This window comes from Biomphalaria glabrata, chromosome 10 (genome assembly GCF_947242115.1).
Source record: "Biomphalaria glabrata chromosome 10, xgBioGlab47.1, whole genome shotgun sequence".
In the NCBI taxonomy this organism is placed as follows: domain Eukaryota; kingdom Metazoa; phylum Mollusca; class Gastropoda; family Planorbidae; genus Biomphalaria; species Biomphalaria glabrata.
The window spans coordinates 24,037,029-24,059,892 of NC_074720.1; the positions used below are offsets into that span (position 1 = coordinate 24,037,029).

At 36.8% G+C, this 22,864-nt stretch overlaps 2 protein-coding genes across 5 annotated transcripts in view; one reads left to right on the plus strand and one right to left on the minus strand.

Moving 5' to 3' along the window:
• Positions 1–6,720: 6,720 nt before the first annotated feature.
• LOC106062771 (tubulin alpha-8 chain-like) lies at positions 6,721–20,427 on the minus strand. The gene is made up of 4 exons (XM_056043335.1): positions 19,279–20,427; positions 17,105–17,228; positions 12,438–12,601; positions 6,721–7,268 (listed from the first exon to the last, which is right to left on the minus strand). The coding sequence occupies exons 1-4, from the start codon at positions 20,211–20,213 to the stop codon at positions 7,133–7,135; spliced, it is 1,359 nt and encodes a 452-aa protein (XP_055899310.1). The 5' UTR covers positions 20,214–20,427; the 3' UTR covers positions 6,721–7,132.
• A 374-nt stretch (positions 20,428–20,801) lies between these two features.
• LOC106066638 (glycerophosphocholine phosphodiesterase GPCPD1-like) overlaps positions 20,802–22,864 on the plus strand; it is a 119,903-nt gene continuing 117,840 nt past the window's right edge. For 3 of the 4 annotated variants that reach the window (XM_056043331.1, XM_056043333.1, XM_056043334.1), the window contains exon 1: positions 20,802–21,403. In XM_056043331.1, coding sequence (XP_055899306.1) covers positions 21,249–21,403 — 155 coding nt within the window. In that variant the 5' untranslated portion in view covers positions 20,802–21,248. The remainder of the gene's footprint in view (positions 21,404–22,864) is intronic. The other variant, XM_056043332.1, reaches the window with a different exon arrangement.

The following is a 22,864-nucleotide window of genomic DNA, read 5'->3' on the forward strand; positions in this document are numbered from 1 at the left end:
GGATGGTTGTCAGAGGCTATTTGAGACGCATGCCAATAGGAAGCATTTTATATGTATTGGAGTGCTTACATCCATTACCACTTCCGGCAATGACAACTTTGCGGTACGGTGTTATCGGAGAAATATTTGTACAGCCTGTGTTACGTGTTGGCAATTGTACAGTATTGGCTCAGATTTATTTGACTATTAAAGTGTTACGTTACTTTGGAGCCCCGAGTTGTGAGTTTGAGTTGTCAAGTTCTTTAAGTTGGCCGTGTGTGGTGCAGTTTGCAGAGAGTCTGGATAGTGAGATTCGTTACAATATATATATATATATATATATATATATATATATATATATATATATATATATATTGTTCTTTCGGAAGACGTTTATTGTACCCTAGTATAGGTTCTTCCTCGAGTTTGTGGAAAGACTGTAAATTTCCCGCCCATTGCATGCCCGGGGCTGCCAAGCAATATTTCAGGTATTTAAAAAAAAAATGCATATTCTGAGGTATCTACAGTGCATTACCTGCTATATAAAAAATTTTGGTTCAAAAGCCAAAATAAGCCAAATTCGCTATTCATTGCACTTTATTAATGGAGCCCTGTGACAGGTAGAAATTTGTAATCCCCTCTTGGCTACGAATTAGGTGACCGTAGTTTTCTTTAGATTTTCGAAAAGGGAAGTTTTTTTGTCAAATCCATCTGTTGGGGGGGGGGTTAAACTAAAAATCTCTGGAGGTTGTTTTTTTTAAACTAACTCAAAATCCCATTAGCTAAGCTCATAGAATTTGGTGACTGTAGTTTGCTTTAGAATAATAACAAAGAGGGTTTTTTTAAACCTCAAAACTCTCTGTAGGGGGCTTTAAATTCAAAAACTATCTGGAGGGGGTTTCAAACTTAAAGCCCTCTGAAGCCTGAGGTTAAACTCAACCCCCACTGGCTACCCTCATAGACTTTTGTGACCGTAGTTTGCTTTAATTCTATATAGAAGAGATGGTTTTTAGCTTCAAACCCCGCTGGAGAAGGTTTTAAACTCCATATACTCTGGAGGGTGTTTTTAATATAAAGCCCTCGGAATGGACATTTTTTTAAAACTCAAAACTCATCTTGTCTATGCTCATAGCATCTGGTGACTGTTGCATGCTTTAGTCTTATAATAAAGATGGGGTTTTAACGTAAATTATTTTTGGAGTGGGTTTTAGACGCTACGCTCATGGAATTTGGTGAATGTCGTTTACATTATTTTTTTTTATAGAAGAGTTTTTTTTTTTTTTTAATTTAACTCAAAACCCTCCTTGGCTGCACTGGGGCAAGTGACGGTGTAACATTAAAATCTCACCTAAAATTAAAGAAAAAAAAACAGCCACAAAGCTCCATCCCCAGTGGGATTTCATTTTGGAGGGGGAGGGGTGAATCGCAACCCCCGCTAAGCCCATGGATGAGACTCTTTAGATGAGCGGTTGTGCTCGATCTATCGAGCCGTCATCCTCCCTATATTGCTCTATGCCTCAGAAACATGGACAGTGTACAGAGGACATGCAAAGAAACTGAATCACTTCCACATGACATATCTAAGAAAAATACTGAATGTCAAATGGCAAGACAAAATACCAGATACTGAAGTCCTTCGAAGAGCGGGTCTGCAAAGCATCCATACAATCCTGATGCAGTCCCAGCTGCGATGGGCAGGACACGTCTGCGGAGTGGAGGACCGCCGCATCCCTGGACGACTCTTGTATGGGCAACTAAGCGAAGGAAAGCGCTCGCAAGGTGGTCAAAGAAAGCGCTTCAGGGACACCCTTGGGGATTCTCTGAGGGCGTTCAGCATAGACCCAGACACCTAGGAGACAGAGGCACATGACAGAGCATCATGGCGTCGCGCTGTGAGAACTGGCGCACAGGTTGCTGAGGAAAAAAAGAACAACGCTGGCAGAGGAGAAACGCCAGAGAGGAGAGGCAAAGCCCACGACACTAGCTCCAGCTGGAATAACCTGCCCACTGTGCACTGTGCAGCCGAACATTCCGGGCTCACAAAGGTCTCACCAGCCACACGAGGAGGCATAGAACTCCAGTGCAAAGCCCTCAGCCCCCTGGATGACAAAGTGGTCATCATCGAACCACAATGGACGAACTATATATATGTGCTCGACCATCTTATGTTTATTTAATGCTTAGATCTAGACTCTAGATTGAAACCTGCCTTTTTATTTTGCATTGTTTACCAACAGATGACCAAATGAGAGGGCCGCCTCTGACTTTTAGAGTCTATAGGTTTAACTTTTGTAGCCAATTGAAGAATAATATCTTATTTTTCGCTGTCAATCAATCCAGTCTATTAGTAGAGCATTGAACGGCCTTATTATGGTCTACATTAAAAACTGACTATCTGATCTACTTTTAGATATATAGTTCGTCATCCAGGGGGCTGAGGGCGGTCTACATTTAACATCTAACTAGTCAACGTTTAACACTATCTGGTCTTCATTCATCATCTAGTCTAGTCTAAATTCAACATTGGACTATCTGGTCTTCATTCAACATCTAGTCTAGTCTAAATTCAACATTGGACTATCTGGTCTTCAATCAACATCTAGTCTAGTCTAAATTCAACATTGGACTATCTGGTCTTCATTCAACATCTAGTCTAGTCTAAATTCAACATTGGACTATCTGGTCTTCATTCAACATCTAGTCTAGTCTAAATTCAACATTGGACTATCTGGTCTTCATTCAACATCTAGTCTAGTCTAAATTCAACATTGGACTATCTGGTCTACATTTACATTTAATCTCTTGTCTAAATGCATCAACTGACTATCTTGTCCAAGTGTAATATCTGACTAAGACGAAGACTAATAGAAAAATTAAGAAGAGTCCAGTATAATCAGGTCGCCTGCTGTGCATCTCACTATCTGGTCTGGATTTAACTTTGATTAGGTCAACATTTAATAGTTCTCAGATCAACATTTAATCTCTATCTGGTCTACCCTGAACAGTTCTCTGTCCTACAACAACGATTATGGTTCGGACTAGTGCACCATTGAACACCAGACGTTGATAGAGACACAGACACAGACTTCCGTCATGGGTAGCTGAGAAGGAGGCTGTGTACAACGAAGGCGGATTGTATTTGTGTGTGTGTGTGTGTGTGTGAATGTGTACGGTATGTTTCACGTGGTATTATACCTGTGTGCCATAATTTTTAAATTTTGTTTCTAGAACTTTGTACACACTAACACGCGCATTTATGCAGTTCTATCGGCTTTTTTTTTTTTGGGTGGGGGAGGGGAATATTTTTTAAAATATTTTTCTTGTTTTTAGATTGATTATGTCTTTTATTAACTAATCCAGTCAATGGCTTATGTGAAATAAAAAATGTTCTTGGTGTAATATAATGCCATCAAGAGTTAGCTGTACTTTATAGCCCACCAACCTCTCAAAGCATCATTTTGTTGTTCTGCTATTAACTCTTTCACTCCTAACCGACGATACACACGTTGATTCCATCAGAATGTGGTAAATAATTACGGAGAGAAAGAGTTAACTTCGCTGGCGAAAAGAAAATCAAAATCGACCTGCGGACAATGGTTATGCTTGTCATGGTTGTGGCAAAATAAGTAGGTCACAGCTGGGGCTGCGCAGCCATGGGTAATACTGCATTCCTCAATAATCTTCGGACTCGAAGACAAGCCTTATTATTTATTATTAATTTCGGAACAAATGTATTTTGTATACAACCGACAAATAGGTGATAGTGTGGTAGTCCGACGCTTGATTTGTATCACCTTTTGGGGGGGGGGGTAAAGAAAGCTGTTATTTTGTTAACTCTTAGCATTAGTGATGATTCAGACATTAACTTAAATCTCGAGGGTTGTTGTAGGCCTAAGCTTTTTAGCCATTAGTTGTGGAGATTGTCATGCCCAGAAGCTGCCAAGAAGTTAATGGAGATAGACCCAGAAGCTGTCCAATAAGTTGGGAAATAGTCAGGTCCAGAAGCTGACCAATGAGCTTTAGAAATGGGTACAGTGATTATTATTATTATTGCTGCTGTTACCAGTCGATGAAGTGATTATTTTGGAACGACTTGTTTTAGGGCTGTATGATCTTTTTAGGTCATATATTTACATATTTTGATATACCATTTTAAATACTATTCTAAAGATTCTAAAACCTATTTATAATGAGCATTTAATTGTAAAGTAAATGTCAATGCTGCCTAACACCGTTTACATTACTCTAGGTCTATCCCACAAGGCCCGAGTTTGTGTTTGAGTTTTAAGTTTAGCCACATCGGTACAATTTAGGCCATGTCGTGCCCGTAATCCTTTAAGGATCACTCTCCCTTTACATAACAAGGGCTAAATTCTATACAGTTAAATCATTAAAAACAAGGTCTATTCACAGTTAAAATAGTAAAGGTACCCGGTAGTAAAAATTTAATAATTTGGTAAAAATCTTATTTAAATATTATATGTTCACAATTCACAAATCCCGACTGAGAATATAAGCTCCGTTACTCACACAAATTGGAATCGGGGAGCACAAACTAGAGTGATGTGTGTCTAGTCCAGGGGTGGGCAAATTACGGAACGCGGGCCACATGCGGCCCTCCAGATTGTTTTATGCGGCCTGCGGACACCTAGAGAAATCAGGTGTGCCATAAGATAAAATATATAAAAAGTACTAATATATTAAAATTAAATAATTTTAATTATCTTCTTATCATTTATGATAAAGAGACGAAAGAAACATTGTCTCTACTTGTCCTTCTAACAAGTTTAAAGCAAATGAAGATAATGCTTATTGGCAATATTTCAGAACATTCAGTCAAAGACACAAACTCAAAGCCGGTATTTATTCAATGCTTTGAGCAACTGTGTTGAAAGTGTTGGGTTGGCTTGGAACAAGATGGCAAGTGTAACAATTGATGGGGCCCTTGCTTTTACTGAGTAAAACAGGTTTAAAAAAAAAATTAAGAACAGTATCCCAACCGAAAACTCTACAAGGGAAATTCTGAGCAAAGCTGCATTGAATATCAAACAAATTATTGATCCAATCTCAGCGATCAAACTTATCAGAGCAAGGGGTCTTAATCACAGACAGTTCCAATAAGTACTTCAAGTTCTTAAATATATTAAAAAACCTGTTTTACTCAGTTGTGTTGTCTTCATATGAGAAACACATAAGGAACAATAAAGAAGTCTTCAGATGTGAAAACATAACATTCTGATGGGCGGTAGGTAGTGTCCGCTGGGTTTGCATGGACAAGGTATTGAGAAGAATATGGGACCTCAAGGAAGAAATTATGTTTTTTTGATGGACATTGATTGTGACTTCGTTAGTAACATTTCTAATGAGAAGTGGAAGACAGGCTTCATGTTTTTCATCGTAGGTATTGCAACGGGTTGCTTGCACATGAAACGTATGTGCATCTTTTTTAAACAAAACTTTCCCTTTTCTGCAGGCAAGCCAGTCAAAACAGGTTTTATCATTTTCCTTAGCTGAACGGTAATACCATGTCTTGTAAAAATGGTTGAAAAGTATAAAAAATTCAGGAATTTGAATCAAATTTTAAGACGTCAAGAACTTGAAACCAGTTTTCAATATCCCAATTCATCATCTAGTACAGCAGCTGATTCAGCTCCAGAGGAAATACCGCCAAGCAAATTATGACCTCAAAGTGAAGTTCCACTCAGTTCTTCCACGAGTTTTATGGGTACCAGAAGCTGTATTTCCACACTTTAAAAAAATTGATGCTAAACTTTTTACATTATTTGCGTCCGCTTACATCAATGAACAAGTATTTTTCTTTTGTTTGAAAAGTTTAAAAACAGGTCGATACTGAATGGCTGTAATTTGACAGTGATCACAAGATGACTTGCAAGCTAGTTCCACCAGTTCCGGAACATTATGCAGGAGTGTAAACAGTTAAATACTTCCAGTTTAGTACAACTGTACATTTGAATTGTGAGGAATTATTGTGATGTAAAAATTTAAAAAATTAGTTTTAGAATTTGCTAAAACGTGTAATTCTTCGATTGGTACTGTAATAAAGAGGATAATAATACAGTATACATGTAAATTAAAAGACCATTATCTAGTGTATTTAGCTATGTAATTATATATATATATGCGGCCCCAATCCCTACATTTTTTTATGCGGCCCTCGGTAGAAAAAGGTTGTCCACCCCTGGTCTAGTCGAAATACCAGAAAGTGAAAGTGCAGGTCCTAATTGTATGCTTTTAAAGCTCAGTCCAACTCAACGAGCTCTGCTATAGGCCTACTGAATAAAAGTTTTGTTTTAGTGCTGCGACACTTTTATAGGTTTGTGGTTAGATCTAATGATGTTAAGCAAAGTGTGAAAATTCCAGTACACCATAAGAGAGTCACTGACAGATTGAAATGTTAATGTGGAAATAGAATTACGGAATCTTTACAACTAAACTAACTGTATTGACGCACAAGAGAGGACACACTAAGTCTCTTGATAAACTGCTTTATTTCTCTATTTTTTAAAATCATTTTTTATGAACTGAAGATTGATAATGGGACATTAAAAATGATGAAACATTTCTGATCTAAATTTATACTTCACACTAAACTAATGGGGAGGACAAGTTGACTGCCAACTACTATTATTCAACTATTTTAACATTAGACATAGAAATATGTAAACAAATTAGCTTATAAAAAATGTTTTATGCTACAAATAAAACATTTAATGTCCAACATATCATTAGCAATCATGATGTTTATTTTGATGGTGTTACAGAGAGCTAACACATGTATTGCTAGAAGAGATCTACACATATACTGTGAAGTCAAACTTACTAATCTTAACGATCACAATTTAGATCTAACACTAAGATGTATAGTGTCCTTAGTTATAGCCTTCTGGTTTGATTTCAGTTGTTTTTATAATATTTATAACTAATTCACTACAAAGACCGTCATTGAGTACCATACATTGATGTTAATGGCCACATTTTCCATATGAATGGCGATATCAACAAATTGTTTTTGCAAATGAATCATCCCGTTAAGTACTTGCCAAGTAGAGCAGAAATAAAACAATTCTGAAAAAGTTTTTGTCTTTGTTTTGATTAAACTACACTACCGCCCATTGAAAATCAGTGCTGCAGACTAATACTCTTCTAAATCTTCTTCATCCCCGCTTTCTGTAGAGTTTAGGCCGACTTCTTCGTAATCTTTTTCTAGTGCGGCAAGATCTTCTCGAGCTTCTGAAAACTCTCCTTCTTCCATGCCTTCCCCGACGTACCTGGTAGAAGAATGGAGGAAATAGTCAATAAGCTAGAAACTTGTACATCTGTGCACATACATCAAATAGTAAATAAGCTAGAAACTTGTACATCTGTGCACATACATCAACTAGTCAATAAGCTAGAAACTTGTACATCTGTGCACATACATCAACTAGTCAATAAGCTAGAAACTCGTACATCTGTGCACATACATCAACTAGTCAATAAGCTAGAAACTCGTACATCTGTGCACATACATCAACTAGTAAATAAGCTAGAAACTCGTACATCTGTGCACATACATCAACTAGTCAATAAGCTAGAAACTCGTACATCTGTGCACATACATCAAATAGTAAATAAGCTAGAAACTTGTACATATGTGCACATACATCAACTAGTCAATAAGCTAGAAACTCGTACATCTGTGCACATACATCAACTAGTAAATAAGCTAGAAACTCGTACATCTGTGCACATACATCAACTAGTCAATAAGCTAGAAACTCGTACATCTGTGCACATACATCAACTAGTAAATAAGCTAGAAACTCGTACATCTGTGCACATACATCAACTAGTAAATAAGCTAGAAACTCGTACATCTGTGCACATACATCAACTAGTAAATAAGCTAGAAACTCGTACATCTGTGCACATACATCAACTAGTCAATAAGCTAGAAACTCGTACATCTGTGCACATACATCAACTAGTAAATAAGCTAGAAACTCGTACATCTGTGCACATACATCAACTAGTCAATAAGCTAGAAACTTGTATATCTGTGCACATACATCAACTAGTCAATAAGCTAGAAACTCGTACATCTGTGCACATACATCAAATAGTAAATAAGCTAGAAACTTGTACATCTGTGCACATACATCAACTAGTCAATAAGCTAGAAACTCGTACATCTGTGCACATACATCAACTAGTAAATAAGCTAGAAACTCGTACATCTGTGCACATACATCAACTAGTCAATAAGCTAGAAACTCGTACATCTGTGCACATACATCAACTAGTAAATAAGCTAGAAACTCGTACATCTGTGCACATACATCAACTAGTAAATAAGCTAGAAACTCGTACATCTGTGCACATACATCAACTAGTAAATAAGCTAGAAACTCGTACATCTGTGCACATACATCAACTAGTAAATAAGCTAGAAACTCGTACATCTGTGCACATACATCAACTAGTCAATAAGCTAGAAACTCGTACATCTGTGCACATACATCAACTAGTAAATAAGCTAGAAACTCGTACATCTGTGCACATACATCAACTAGTCAATAAGCTAGAAACTCGTACATCTGTGCACATACATCAACTAGTCAATAAGCTAGAAACTTGTATATCTGTGCACATACATCAACTAGTCAATAAGCTAGAAACTCGTACATCTGTGCACATACATCAACTAGTCAATAAGCTAGAAACTTGTACATCTGTGCACATACATCAACTAGTCAATAAGCTAGAAACTCGTACATCTGTGCACATACATCAACTAGTCAATAAGCTAGAAACTCGTACATCTGTGCACATACATCAACTAGTCAATAAGCTAGAAACTTGTACATCTGTGCACATACATCAACTAGTCAATAAGCTGAACGAAAGAAGACTTGCTTTATTAGAAAAAGGTTTAGTTGCCCAGAGCTTAGTGAGTATTTGTAAGTATTTGATACTTTTTACTTGACCCCAGTTCTGTTCTGACAGTTACAGGGATAAACTCAATTATACATGACAACGAAAGCTTTGTACAAATAGAATCCATGGGCGTAGCCAGAGTCTTTTTTTTTTACTTTGTACACACACACTCACTATATAAATATAACACCTTTGGCTACATTTATGGAATACATTATTGACTGGGTATAAATCCCCCCCCCCCAATGTTTACGCTCATGGATTTTTGGTGACTGTAGTTTGGATTAGTTTTTTTTTTATTGCAGAGGGGGGTTCCAAGGCCAAAAATCCCTGGAGTGGAGTTTTAAACTCAAAACCCTATAGAAGGGAGTTTTAAACTCAGAAACCCTTTGGCTACGCTCATGGACTTTGGGTGACTATAGTTTGCTTCATTTTTGTTTAATTGAAGAGAGAGATTAAACTTCAAAATCATCCTCATGAACCCCTCTCCCCAGCCCATGACAGAATCTAAATAACTGTAGGAAAGAATAATAAGTAAAGAACAAAACAAGCAAAGCTTATCAAAAGGGGAAACACCCTAACCCTAAAACTATATCTATTAATAGGTACAGGTTTTTTTCCAATTCGATATCAAACTATATAATTAATTACTAATAATTAATTGACTAGCTGGTTATTTTTTTATTTACTTATTCATATTTTGTTTGGTACAATAAATACTTGTTTAAAGTATCAACTTGATCGGAGAATGTGTCATATAGCGTTAATAATTATTTAATGGGACTTATTCTAACAAATTTAGCCAGTTTGAGTTTTTGGCACATCGGCACAATTTAAGCCATGTCGTGCCCGCAATCCTTCAAGGATTACTCTACATTACAAGAGCTAAATTCCATACAGTTAAGTCATTAAAAACAAGGTCTATTCACAGTTAAAATAGTAAAGGTAGTAAAAATGTAATAGTCTGTGAATATGAAGAAATAGTTTCCTATGATGGTATCAAACAAAATAATTAATTACTAGGAAATAATTGCCTATTCGGTTAATTTTTTTTATTGATTCATGTCTTGCCTATACAAATGAATAATTGTGCGAAGTTTCAACTTGATCCGAGAATAGGTGTGGGAGAAATAACGTGTACACACTTTCTACCAGACAGACAGACAGACGGACATACGCTTTGTAAAAACACGTCATTTTGTGTTAACCTTTTAAACCAATAATTTGTATCAAATCCTATAGGCAGGCTTTTATGTAATCAACAGATTCGTATATCTTTCCGCAAGCAATTGAAATTGTAACATCGAAGTGTATGCAGTGAGGAATGCTCTAGTGCAATCATTTAGTCAACTAGCACTCGCTTTCAAGATCGCAACTAGCTATTTTTAGCCTGGTCAACCAATGTCTTACTTCCACAATTATTTGTACTATAAAATATATAACATAAGACTCCCTCTAACACAGTATTGTACACTCCATCATTGTCATTAGGCCTACATTCAAAGGATGCGGTATATTTTGGTTTTCTATAGTTATGTTGTTTTTTTTTTGTTTGGTGTAATGCACAAATTGTAAGACAAATTTCCCTATGGATAATAATGTTTATTATTATTAATGTTTAAGTTAATACCAATACATAAAATTAATTTAGAACTTAAAATATGTGCGTAACAATGTATGTTCTAGATTTTTCAAAATGATAAAAAGCGCATTTATAATTTTATTTGACAAAATTAATATTTCCTGAATCTATCTAAAAGTCTAAACCCATTCAATGTCTTCTAAAAACGTTCAAAGGGAAATCGTTTATATGGATTTAACTACTTTGCCCCTAACCTCGTAAGGCTATTTTAATGCTAATATAGAATCCTTCATTTCAAATTTTCCACAAAAAAGACATAGTTATCAGCCCTAAGCTGTTGTTGTTTTTTTGCCGGAACCCTTTTTTCCATTCTCCACACACACTCTTGGCCCGTGAACTTTCCTGAAACTCCTGCGTTGAAATAGTTAATAGGTATTAAAAATAAAGTTTTGGTCGGAACCCTTTTCTAAAATCCTTCAATGAAATTATAATGCCCCTTCCTCGCACATAATTTTGACCTGTGAATTGTGAAACTCGTATTAGATACTAGTGTTTAGATTGTTGAAATACTTGATTGGCACACGGACCAAGAGGTCCGCAGAAAGATGAAAATTATATACATTTAAAATAACGTTTTTGCTAAAAGACAGTTTATCAGATCAGATAATTTGAATAATAATCAACTCGCCCCTAACTATTGATTAATATGTCCATTAAATAGTATTCTATGACGACCTAAACTGTCATAAATTTAAGATTTGAAGACATTCTTCACACGTCATTCTTTTGCACGATGACGAAGTCAAGATTTCAATCACAGATGAATCCATGCTAATGCAGGAGCAGCTTATATTTTAAAAATATCCACAAATGAGGAACTTTCAAATCAATGTTTGAACAAGGATATAACAGATTCTGGTCACAAAAAACAGATTCCAAATGTATATCCTGCAGTATGGGTCACCCGGCTTTCCTGTCTTCTTTTGACAAAGAAAAGAAACCGAATGACTAGTTGAGCCGGGCATTGATACGACTGACTAGTTGAGCCGGGCATTGATACGAATGACTAGTTGAGCCAGGCATTGCTACGAATGACTAGTTGAGCCGGGCATTGATACGACTGACTAGTTGAGCCGGGCATTGATACGAATGACTAGTTGTGTCTTGCATTGATACGAATGACTAGTATAGCCGGGCATTGATACGAATGACTAGATGAGCCGGGCATTGATACGAATGACCAGTTGAGCCGGGCATCGATACGACTGACTAGTTGAGCCGGGCATCGATACGAATGACTAGTTGAGCCGGGCATTGATACGAATGACTAGTTGAGCCGGGCATTGATACAAATGACTAGTTGAGCCGGGCATTGATACGAATGACTAGTTGAGCCGGGCATTGATACGAATGACTAGTTGAGCCGGGCATTGATACGAATGACTAGTTGAGCCGGGCATTGATACGAATGACTAGTTGAGCCGGGCATTGATACGAATGACTAGTTGAGCCGGGCATTGATACGAATGACTAGTTGAGCCGGGCATTGATACGAATGACTAGTTGAGCCGGGCATTGATACGAATGACTTGTTGAGCCGGGCATTGATACGAATGACTAGTTGAGCCGGGCATTGATACGAATGACTAGTTGAGCCGGGCATTGATACGAATGACTAGTTGAGCCAGGCATTGATACGCTCATAAAATCACATCAACCTCATCCAAGTCATTAATTTAAAAAAATAAATAAATAAAAGTTATAATCTCAACACTTCCTTAATATTTTGTTTTGTTTTGTTTCTACATTCGTCACTTCTATAATATGCATTTATAAAGCTTTTTTTTTTTTAACTCGGGGGTCCGTGGGCAAGTTTTGGTTATATTAAGGGGTCCACGGTTCAAAAACGTTTTAGAACCTCTATATTAGATCTACTTACCAATGAACAAAGGCACGTTTGGCGTACATCAGGTCAAACTTATGGTCAAGTCTCGACCAAGCTTCACCTATGGCTGTTGTATTACTTAACATGCAGACAGCTCTGTTGACCTTTGCAAGATCACCCCCAGGAACTGTTGTTGGTGGTTGATAGTTGATGCCAACCTGAACAAAAAGAAAGTAAAAAAAAAAAAGCTTCTATTAAGCGTATAGTTATATCAATTAGTTTTTGTAATGAAATTTGTAATAGACTAGTAATTGGGTTTGGGTTTTGAGTTTAGGCACATCGGCACAATTTAGGCCATGCTGAGCCTTTAGGGCACCACACAGGATGCGTCAATCTTCTTTCTCCATTCTTCTGTCATTTGCCTTTGATAGAATTTCATTCTGATATTCTTTCTGAAAATATTGAAACCTGCCTTTTTACCTGCCTGGGTGGACCACTTCTGATAGAATTTAATATCGATATTCTTTTAAAAATATTGATACCTGCCTTTTTACCTGCCTGGGTGGACCACTTCTGATAGAATTTAATATCGATATTCTGTTAAAAACATTGATACCTGCCTTTTTACCTGCCTGGGTGGACCACTTCTGATAGAATTTAATATCGATATTCTTTTAAAAATATTGATACCTGCCTTTTTACCTGCCTGGGTGGACCACTTCTGATAGAATTTAATATCGATATTCTGTTAAAAACATTGATACCTGCTTTTTTTCCTGCCTGGGTGGACCACTTCGGGGACCGATTTTGAGTTTGTGTTTCCACACAAACTGTCTTTGTTTATTTTTTGTTTTGTGAGTTTGTTTGTGAGTTTAGGCACATCGGCACAATTTAGGCCATGTCGTGCACGTAATCCTTTAAGAATCACTCTCCCTTTACATAACAAAGGCTAAATTCTATACAGTTAAATCATTAAAAACAAGGTCAATTCAGTTAAAATAGTAAAGGTACCCGGTAGTACAAATTTCATAATTTGGTAAAAATCTAATGTAAATATAATATGTTCACAGTGCGAAATGTCAGCTTGATCCAAGATTAGGTGTGGGAGGAATAACGTGTGCGTGTACCAAACAGAGAGTTGATATATAGGTAAGTGTAACAAGCAAAATGCAACTTAATACGCTGAGCTGCTCATACAAAAGATAATTTACAATACTAAGATTTTTTAATGAATTGTATTGTATTTTGGGTTTTTGGCACATCGGCACAATTTAAGACATGTCTACTACTACATCTACTACTGTAATAAACAAAGGCAATATCTTGACTACTATAATAAACAAAGGTAATATCTTGACTACTATAATAAACAAAGGCAATATCTTGACTACTGTTATAAACAAAGGCAATATCTTGATTGCTATAATAAACAAAGGCAATATCTTGATTACTATAATAAACAAAGGTAATATCTCGACCTCTGTAATAAACATTAATTTTATCAGTAACACGTCGGTCCTGGGAAATGACTCGACATGGGTCTCACAGATCTATGTATCCATGAAGACTTAGGCGGGACTGAACAAAACAATTCTGTCTAACATGTCTCGATTATGAACAGTACCCTCGCCCTTTGTTACATTGTCATACTGTTAGCTTCCCCTCGGGTTCTGGGACAGATCGCGGCGTCAACCATTTTCCTGCATTCTTAGCTTCGTAAATATATTTGACTTGCATCTTCAGAGCGTCGGTCGAATGACATTTTATTAGGAAATGAGAGTGACGGATAGATACTGAAAAGTAAGAGACATATGATGCATATATAGCTCATATAAGTTTGTATTGATTATTATTTGTCTAATAGGCAAACTTTAGGACAGGTCGTGCCCTTTAATGCTTCAAGGATTCTCTCCCTCTAATTTGTATGCACAAGTTGGACGTTCAAATTTTAAAAGGTTACAAGTTTGTTCTCGCAAAAGTTGAAACCCATAACGATGATTCGGGAAAACAATTGTTGTCGGCACAGACGTAATAAATGTCTTCAAAAGAGCGTTTTTAGTCGATTTCGTTCCTGATGTCTCTCGAAAACATTACATGTCTTACTAAGAAGAAGATGAAGTGACATTTCATAGTAATTAATGTGAAAACATTGGTCATTTTTACTTATTATTTAAATATGGATTTACAACTTTCTATCTACCATGCAAAATTTTCAAATCATCAGATTATTTGTCCCTCTAAAATTTCAACGCCCACATTGTTAACGTCGTTTGGAAAAGCTTCATTATGAAAGATGAGGACTACATCACAAAAAGTGTACTAACTATTTGTGTATATTTTTGAGTACACTTTAGATCTATGTCCCATGGCTCAAGGCAAGTAGAATGTTTCGTTGATGGACGTTTTCTTTATCCATTCATAACTCTTAAATGCATGGGCGTAGCCATGATTTTTTTTTCGCGGGGAGATTTCCCCCCGCCATATATATATATATATATATATATATATATATATATGTATCCTGCAGTCGTAGAACGGCTATGGTTCATCTCGCATACTTCCTTATGTGGCTGTGGAGCCCTATTTTGGAGAGACACTTCCGTCCACAAATATCGCAGGTTAAGGTGGCTTTTGCTTCGGTGGTAGAGGAGCTGGCCTTTTTTCGTATTGTACGTTTTTCTTCCTGAGCTGAGACCCATGTTCTTTCACTGTCCATAGCTTTCTTGGTCACTGTCTCTTTCCATCTGGTGCGGTCTAGAGCTATGTCTTCCCAATGGTCAGTATTGATGTTCACTGATTTGAGGTCCCGTTTATGTAACGGAGGTGGGGGCGACCAGTTTTTCTTGAGCCAGTCGCGAGTAGTCCGTAGAGAATGACTTTCGAGATCCAATTGTCCTCCATCTGGCGAACATGTCCAAGAAATCGTAGGTGACATTGTCTGAGGACTGTAAAGATGCTAGGAATACCTGTTAGCGCAAGGATCTCAGTATTGTACACTCTTTATATGTGATTTTCAAGATCCTACGGAGACATCGCCAATGGAATGAGTTAAGTTTTCTTTCTTGCTTAGCGTAGGTGGCCCACGACTCACTGACATACAGTAGTGTACTCAGAACGCATGCATTGTAGACTTCCATTTTGGTCACTGTAGTGAACTTCTGGTTTTCCCAGACTCTTGGCCTGAGTCTAGTAAAGGTCGAGGCAGCCTTCCCTATGCGTTTTTTTTATCTCCTCTTCGAGAGACAGGTCATCTTGAATTGTGGATCCCAGATAGCAGAATTAATTTACGGCGTCCAGCTTGTTATCGTCTATGAGGATCGAGGGTGGTGCTGTAGCAGGTGGTCCCATAACATTTGTTTTCTTCGTGCTAATAGTTAAGCCATATTCTTTACAGGCCTGAGAGAAGCGGGACATTTGTGACTGAAATTCCTCTTGTTTGTGTGCCACTACCGCTGTCATTCGCGAATAACATATCTCTTACGAGGGTGGTTCTGATTTTAGTTTTGGCCCTCGTATATATGTATATGTGTGCGTGTGTGTGTGTGGTCCAAGCACTATTTCCGGTATTTAAAACAAAACAAAATGCATATTCTAAGGTATCTGTAGTGCCTTATCCTGCTATCAAATTTTTTTTGCTCAAAAATGAAATATGCTATTCACTGCACTTTATTTATGGAGCCCAGCGACTAGTAGAAATTTGAAGCCCTCTCTTTGCTACGCTCATGGAATTTGGTGACTGCGTAGTTTGCTTTAGATTTTATATCGAAAAGGGAAGTTTTATCGTCAAAATAATCTGTTGGGGAGTTTTAAACTAAAAATCTCTGGAGGTTTTTTAAACAAATTTAAAACCCCATTTAGCTACGCTCATAGAATTTGGTGAGTGTAGTTTGCTTTAGAATAATATTGAAGAGGGTTTTTAAACATTAAAACTCTCTGTAGGTGGGCTTTAAACTCAAAACCATTTGGTAGTGGTTTTAAAGTTTAGAGCCCTCTGTGGGGGAGTGGGGGGGTAACTCAAAACCCGCTTGGCTACGCTCATAGACTTTTGTGACTGTAGTGGGCTTTAATTTTATATTGAAGAGGTGATTTTTAGCTTCAAACCCCGATGGAGGGGAGTTTTAATCTCAAAACCCTCTGGAAGGAGTTTTAACTTAAAGCCTACTGAAGGGGATTTTTAAACTCAAAACCACTCTTAGCTACGCTCATAGAATCTGGTGACTGATGCTACGACCATGATTAAATGTAACCTAACATATTGATAAAATAATCAATACAATACTGTCAATACTAATCAGATGTAGTGATATAGTTCATAAAATTGAATACTTCTTTAGTCCCCCACCAACCCAATTAGAAGTTGAATATGGCGAATGGATTATGAAGCTTGTAAAATCTACATTTTAATCATCAACAAGGCCACGAGTTATTTCAATGATGAGAATAATTGTTCTGTAACTGTTTCACTTGTTCAGATTCAATAGATGTAGCTTGATTGTAATCTAGATCTAGATTTACCTTAAAAGCAAAACCTTTCATAAACTATAAGCTGACTTCTACTGTAAAGAAATGTCATTATCTGTGTATCTTTATACTATTTGTTTTCTAATCTAGTGATATTTTACTTTTTCATTTTACATTTCATTGTTTTTACAAAAGGATTTAATTTCTCATAATTTCTCTGTTTTAACGTAATTAATTGATAACTTAAAAAAATATTTTACCTTAAATCCAGTTGGACACCAGTCTACGAACTGAATGTTTCGTTTAGCTTTGATAGAGGCGATTGCTGAGTTAACATCCTTTGGCACTACATCTCCTCGGAAAAGCATACAACATGCCATATATCTGTTTTATTAAAACAAAATGACACGTATCTATTTCATAAACAATACTATAAGCTAAGTAATCTAGATAAGCAATATTATATGCTATGTAATCTTATATTGTTTTATAAACAACATATTATGCTATGCAAACTATATCTCCGTTTTATAAACATTATAATATTCTATGTAATCTAGATCTCATGTTTTATAAAACAATATGCTATGTATTCTAGAGTTCTTTGTTTTATATCCTAGCAATCAATAATATGAAAAAAATATTGTAGTAACATTCAAAAACTTTTTAAAAATTAGTTAAACAAATCAGTGTGAAATTAAACGAAAATGCGGCCACTGGTTCTTGATGTACATCCTTACATGCTATATACACGCATTCTCTGTAGATCCTTATACAATATATACCGGTACCCGCTTACTATGTACATCATTACACAATATATACCGATACACCTTAACATGTACATCCTTACACGCTATACACACGCTTACTCGTTAATATTGATATTCAAGCTTTGACAAATTCTGTTTGAAACTTTGAAATAAATAAAAATCATCAAACTGGTGCAAAGCAACACCCAAGATTTGAAAACGGCACGTAGATTAGGAGGTTTAGGGTAAGCCTGCTACGTAGATTAGGAGGTTTTAGGGTAAGCCTGACACGTTGATTAGGAGGTTTTAGGGTAAGCCTGCCACGTAGATTAGGATGTTTAGGGTACGCCTAACACGTAGACTAGGACGTTTAGGGTAAGCCAAACACATAGATTAGGAGGTTTAAGGTAAGTCTGACACGTAGATTAGGAGGTTTAGGGTAAGCCTAACACGTAGATTAGGATGTTTAGGGTACGCCTAACACGTAGATTAGGACGTTTAGGGTAAGCCAAACACATAGATTAGGAGGTTTAGGGAAAGCCTAATACGTAGATTAGGAGGTTTAGGGTAAGCCTAACACGTAGATTAGGAGATGTAAGATAAGCCTGACATGTAGATTAGGAGGTTTAGGGTAAGCCTAACACGTAGATTAGGAGGTTTAAGGTAAGCCTGACACATAGATGAGGAGGTTTAAGGTAAGCCTGACACGTAGATGAGGAGGTTTAAGGTAAGCCTGACACGTAGATGAGGAGGTTTAAGGTAAGCCTGACACGTAGATTAGGAGGTTTAAGGTAATTCTAAGTTAACCGTTTCGAATGTTAGTAAACAAAAAACATCCAAACATTACTTACAAAATAAAGGTAGCATAGATCTAGGTATCTTTACAAAAGTTTATATATTACAACATATCATTGGTATAGTGATAAATGACTCCCTGCTCAAATAATAGTCACTAATCAAACTTTATACAGTTCTAGTCTAGATCTAGAACTAGTCACGTAACAATCTTATTTGTGGTTAGCCAAAAGAAGTAGACATTAAAATGAACAAAATATAGATCTATATTGGAAAAAAATTATTGGTTATAATGCGCATAAAAACAACAGCTAGGCTATTATTCTAATCTAATGATATTAGAAGAGCTAACCATTGTACATGAACAGCATATTTGAAGACAATTTTCTTAGTCTACATGGTAGACCTTAACTATGGCTATTTTCGGCCATTTAAACACTATGTTACACCTGAAACGAAAAGTTTGTGCAATAACCCTTCACTCCCCTGTAAAGAATGTTTCTGAAAGTCTGATTATCAAAATAAATCCATAAGAGGGAGGGCGGGCGCATCGAGTGAAATTTTAACATCTAAACCTATGTTTTGATCTGGTCTAGATCCTGATAAACAATGTAAAGCTAATCATGTCAAAAATGTATACCACAGATATAGAATATCTAGCTTGAGGTGTTGATACTATTTAAGTATCAAGAGTAGTCAATATTCTAGATCTAGAGCCATGTTAGTTTAAACGTGTTTTAAATAAGATCTACAACTACTTATATCTAGATGTATTCTACTCAAATTCTAGACCTCGGCTAGAGTAGTATTCAGTAATCTAAATCTAGATCTATATGACCTAATTAAAATGCATTCATTTTTAATTTACTGACATATTAAAATCTTACCTTCCACATCTTGGATCGCATTTGACCATTTGATTGGACGGCTGAAAACATGCGTTGGCCATATCGGCTACTGTAGTTCTCTCATGACAGGCTTTGTCAGCTGATATCACAGGAGCATAGGTTGCCAGTGGGAAATGAATTCGAGGGTAAGGTACCAAGTTAGTTTGAAACTCATTCAAGTCAACATTCATAGCTCCTTCAAACCTCAACGATGTAGTCACAGAGGATACCACTTGACTGATAAGACGATTCAGATTTGTGTAACTGGGCCGCTCTATACCTAGATTTCTGCGACATATATCATAAATAGCTTCATTATCTACCATGAATGCACAGTCCGAATGTTCCAGAGTTGTGTGGGTTGTTAAAATAGAATTGTAAGGTTCAACAACCGCATTGGAGATTTGTGGTGCTGGATACACAGCGAATTCAAGTTTTGATTTCTTTCCATAATCTGCTGATAATCGTTCCATAAGCAAGGATGTAAATCCAGATCCTGTACCTCCCCCAAAACTGTGAAACACGAAAAAGCCTTGTAAACCTTCACAATTATCAGTCAGTTTTCTTATCTGATCGATGACAGAATCTAGAATTTCTTTACCGACTGTATAATGGCCCCGCGCGTAATTATTGGCCGCATCTTCCTTACCACTGATTAAACATTCCGGATGAAACAACTTACGATATTCTCCAGATCTGACTTGATCAATAACGTTGGGTTCTAAATCAACAAATACTGAACGAGGTGTATACTTGCCATCGCCAATTTCACTGAAGAATGTATTAAATGAATCGTCAACGGGTCCTCCTTCTGCCTCCTCTGGAATGAGCAGACCATCAGGCTGTATTAAATGCTCTAAACAATACAATTCCCAGCATGAATTTCCAATCTGCACGCCAGCCTGGCCCAGATGGATAGAGATGCATTCACGCATTTTTTAAAAATGTCAGTATTACCTTTGCGCGTAGCGAATCTCACAGTCCAGCAGAGCGGTTTAGAGAGGCTGTTTTAAGGACCCCAGTGAACGGCGTTTCTCTTTTCCCTTTGATGTTACAAAAGATCTTCGTGTGCACTTCTTCTTGCCTACACAAACTCTAGGGCGTTGCCGGGCATGACGTGAAACGAAATCTTATGACGCTTACCCTTGACAACGCTTTTAATTTAGTTTGACGCATACTCTCGAAACCAGTAGTTTCTACATTTTTGAAACAAGTTGAAGGATGTGCATCTAAAAATGTAAACAAGATTCTCTTGAAACAAATTTCTTTTTGTAAAACAAAATATATTATATTGAAATATTTTCTTCTTATCTTACTGCACACCTCATGTATAAAATCCCTCTTAGTTCATACATAAATAATTTTATTCTTGAATAAATTATTGCGATCTCAAGCTGAATGGTGTTGTGTTTCGGTCTATTCTATATCTATGTGAACAACAAAACAATCCTTTAGCTCTTTAGTCCAGACATATCTATATATAGACTAACATGGAGTGCGCACTATAGTTGTAATTTAGAAATAATACTAGAATACTCTGAATCGAAGATAGTAAGGCTTGTCTTCGAATCCGAAGATAAATGAGGAATACAGTATTTCCGGCGGCTACGCAGCCATAGCTGCGACCTACATATTTTGCCACTATCGCAGGCATAACCATTGTCGAAGATAATCTGTATTCAAATATAGATATTTTATTTTGGTCTTAACTGAACGCATAAACTTTAGCGATCTAGATGTAGACCAGATGTAAAACGGAAGTTGCACAATGTTAACATTAAAATACATGTGGCTCTAAATCTAATTCATGAAGTTTACAATATAATCTAGTTTTAATTCAAAAAGTTAATACTATAAATCTAGATCTTATTTTAAAAAAAACAACAGTATAATTAGCGAAAACAAACACAAACAAATGCTGCAGATCTAGATCTAGATTAGTTCAATTCTTGTTGTTAGTAATTTTGAACATGGCCAGCAGATGGAGTTATCAATTCAATCTACCTATGAAAGTTGTTCATTTTAAATGTCGAATACCAATTCACGAGAATCACTGTGTCTGTTTGGTTGGAAGTGGCGAGGAATTAGGAAACTGGAACCCGCGAGACGCTGTCATGTTAACCTAGTAAGTAGACTCTCAAGATCTATACTACTAATAATAATAAGGCCCGTAACATTCTTAGAAGATTCTCATTGCAAGTCAGAGGGCGGTACTGCTGCAGACCTGCCACATCACCAGGAAATTCCTCAGTGGAAACTGTTAAAGAAACTACGATGAATTTTGTTTCTCTTTAAAGAAACTCGACCCTGGCGGTGCCTGAGAATGAATACTCGTTCGTTTCTAGCATAATAATAATAATAATAATAATATTATTATTATCATTACCGGTACTCATACTAATACTGGGATATGTCCATTTAGACTGACAAAACGGTGGATTTTATTCGCCCTGATGTGATGTTGATCGACAAAAAAAAAAGGAAAACAAAACGCTACAATCATTGACATCGCCGTACCACTATCCTAAAATAAAAGGAAAACCGAAATGAAAAACAAAGAAAATAGGTTAAACCAAGATTGGAGATTAAACGGTTATGGAAGTTATCTAAAGGAACAAAATATCCTGTTATTATATCAACTGAGGGGATAATGACAATAGATCTCACAGATAGGCTACCTGTTACAAACTGCGTTTGTTATTGTAATGGTAGGGCTAAATGTATAGTTTCACTCTACAATGGCTTGCACGAGATGGTGCTCACGTGAATGCGTGTAAGGGTAGATGAGATTTTTAGTTTGTAGAGGACTAGACTCAGAGAGAGTTAGTTGTGTACTGGACTCCGAGAGAGTAAGTAGTATACTGACTTTAGAGAGTGGGTAACTGGAGACTATAGTTTGAGTTAGTTGAGAGTTGTTTTGTAGGAAAGTCTTTTTTCTATGGTAGATCGATAATAATAATAATAGTTTTATTTATAAAGCGCTGTTAACAAACAAAATGTAGGCTCAAGGCGCTGTAATAACATTACAAACACAAACACGACAATTTATATCAAAAACTAATCTAAAAAAGTTTTAAACAAGTAGGTGTTAATGTTCTTCTTAAAAGTGGTAGAGCATGTTGTCTGTCTGAGATCAATGGGGAGTGAGTTCCAAACCTTTGGTCCGAGCACTGAAAATGCCCGCAGACCGTAGTTTTTAAGGGAGAAACGTGGCACCACTAAAAGCGTTGAGTCCATTTAGCGCAGGGCTCTCTGGGGGACATATGGAGTAATCAGTTCTCTAAGGTACAAGGGCATCTCATTGTTATATATACACTTATGACAATGTGTGGCGACCTTGTAATCGATTCTCGCTTTCATGGTAAGCCAATGGAGCGTGCGCAAGAGCGTAGTAGCAGAATCTTGTCTTGTTTTTCTAAGTACTATTCGTGCGGCGTTGTTCTGTATACGTTGCAGTTTGGCTATTTTGTCATCAGGTATACCTGCTATCACGGCGTTACAGTAGTCAAGGCGGGAGAGTATGAATGCCACAGCTAGCGTTTTTGTTGACTCCGTTGTTAAATATGGTCGGATCTGCCTAATCTAC

Excerpts from the sequence above, each read along its gene's own strand:
- LOC106062771 (XM_056043335.1), bottom strand. The coding sequence starts at position 20,213 with ATGCGTGAATGCATCTCTATCCATCTGGGCCAGGCTGGCGTGCAGATT. Across the intron at positions 17,229-19,278 it reads TGCGATCCAAGATGTGGAAG|ATATATGGCATGTTGTATGC; the intron begins GTAAGATTTTAA and ends TTAATAAAACAG. Across the intron at positions 12,602-17,104 it reads GGTGTCCAACTGGATTTAAG|GTTGGCATCAACTATCAACC; the intron begins GTAAAATATTTT and ends CTTTTTGTTCAG.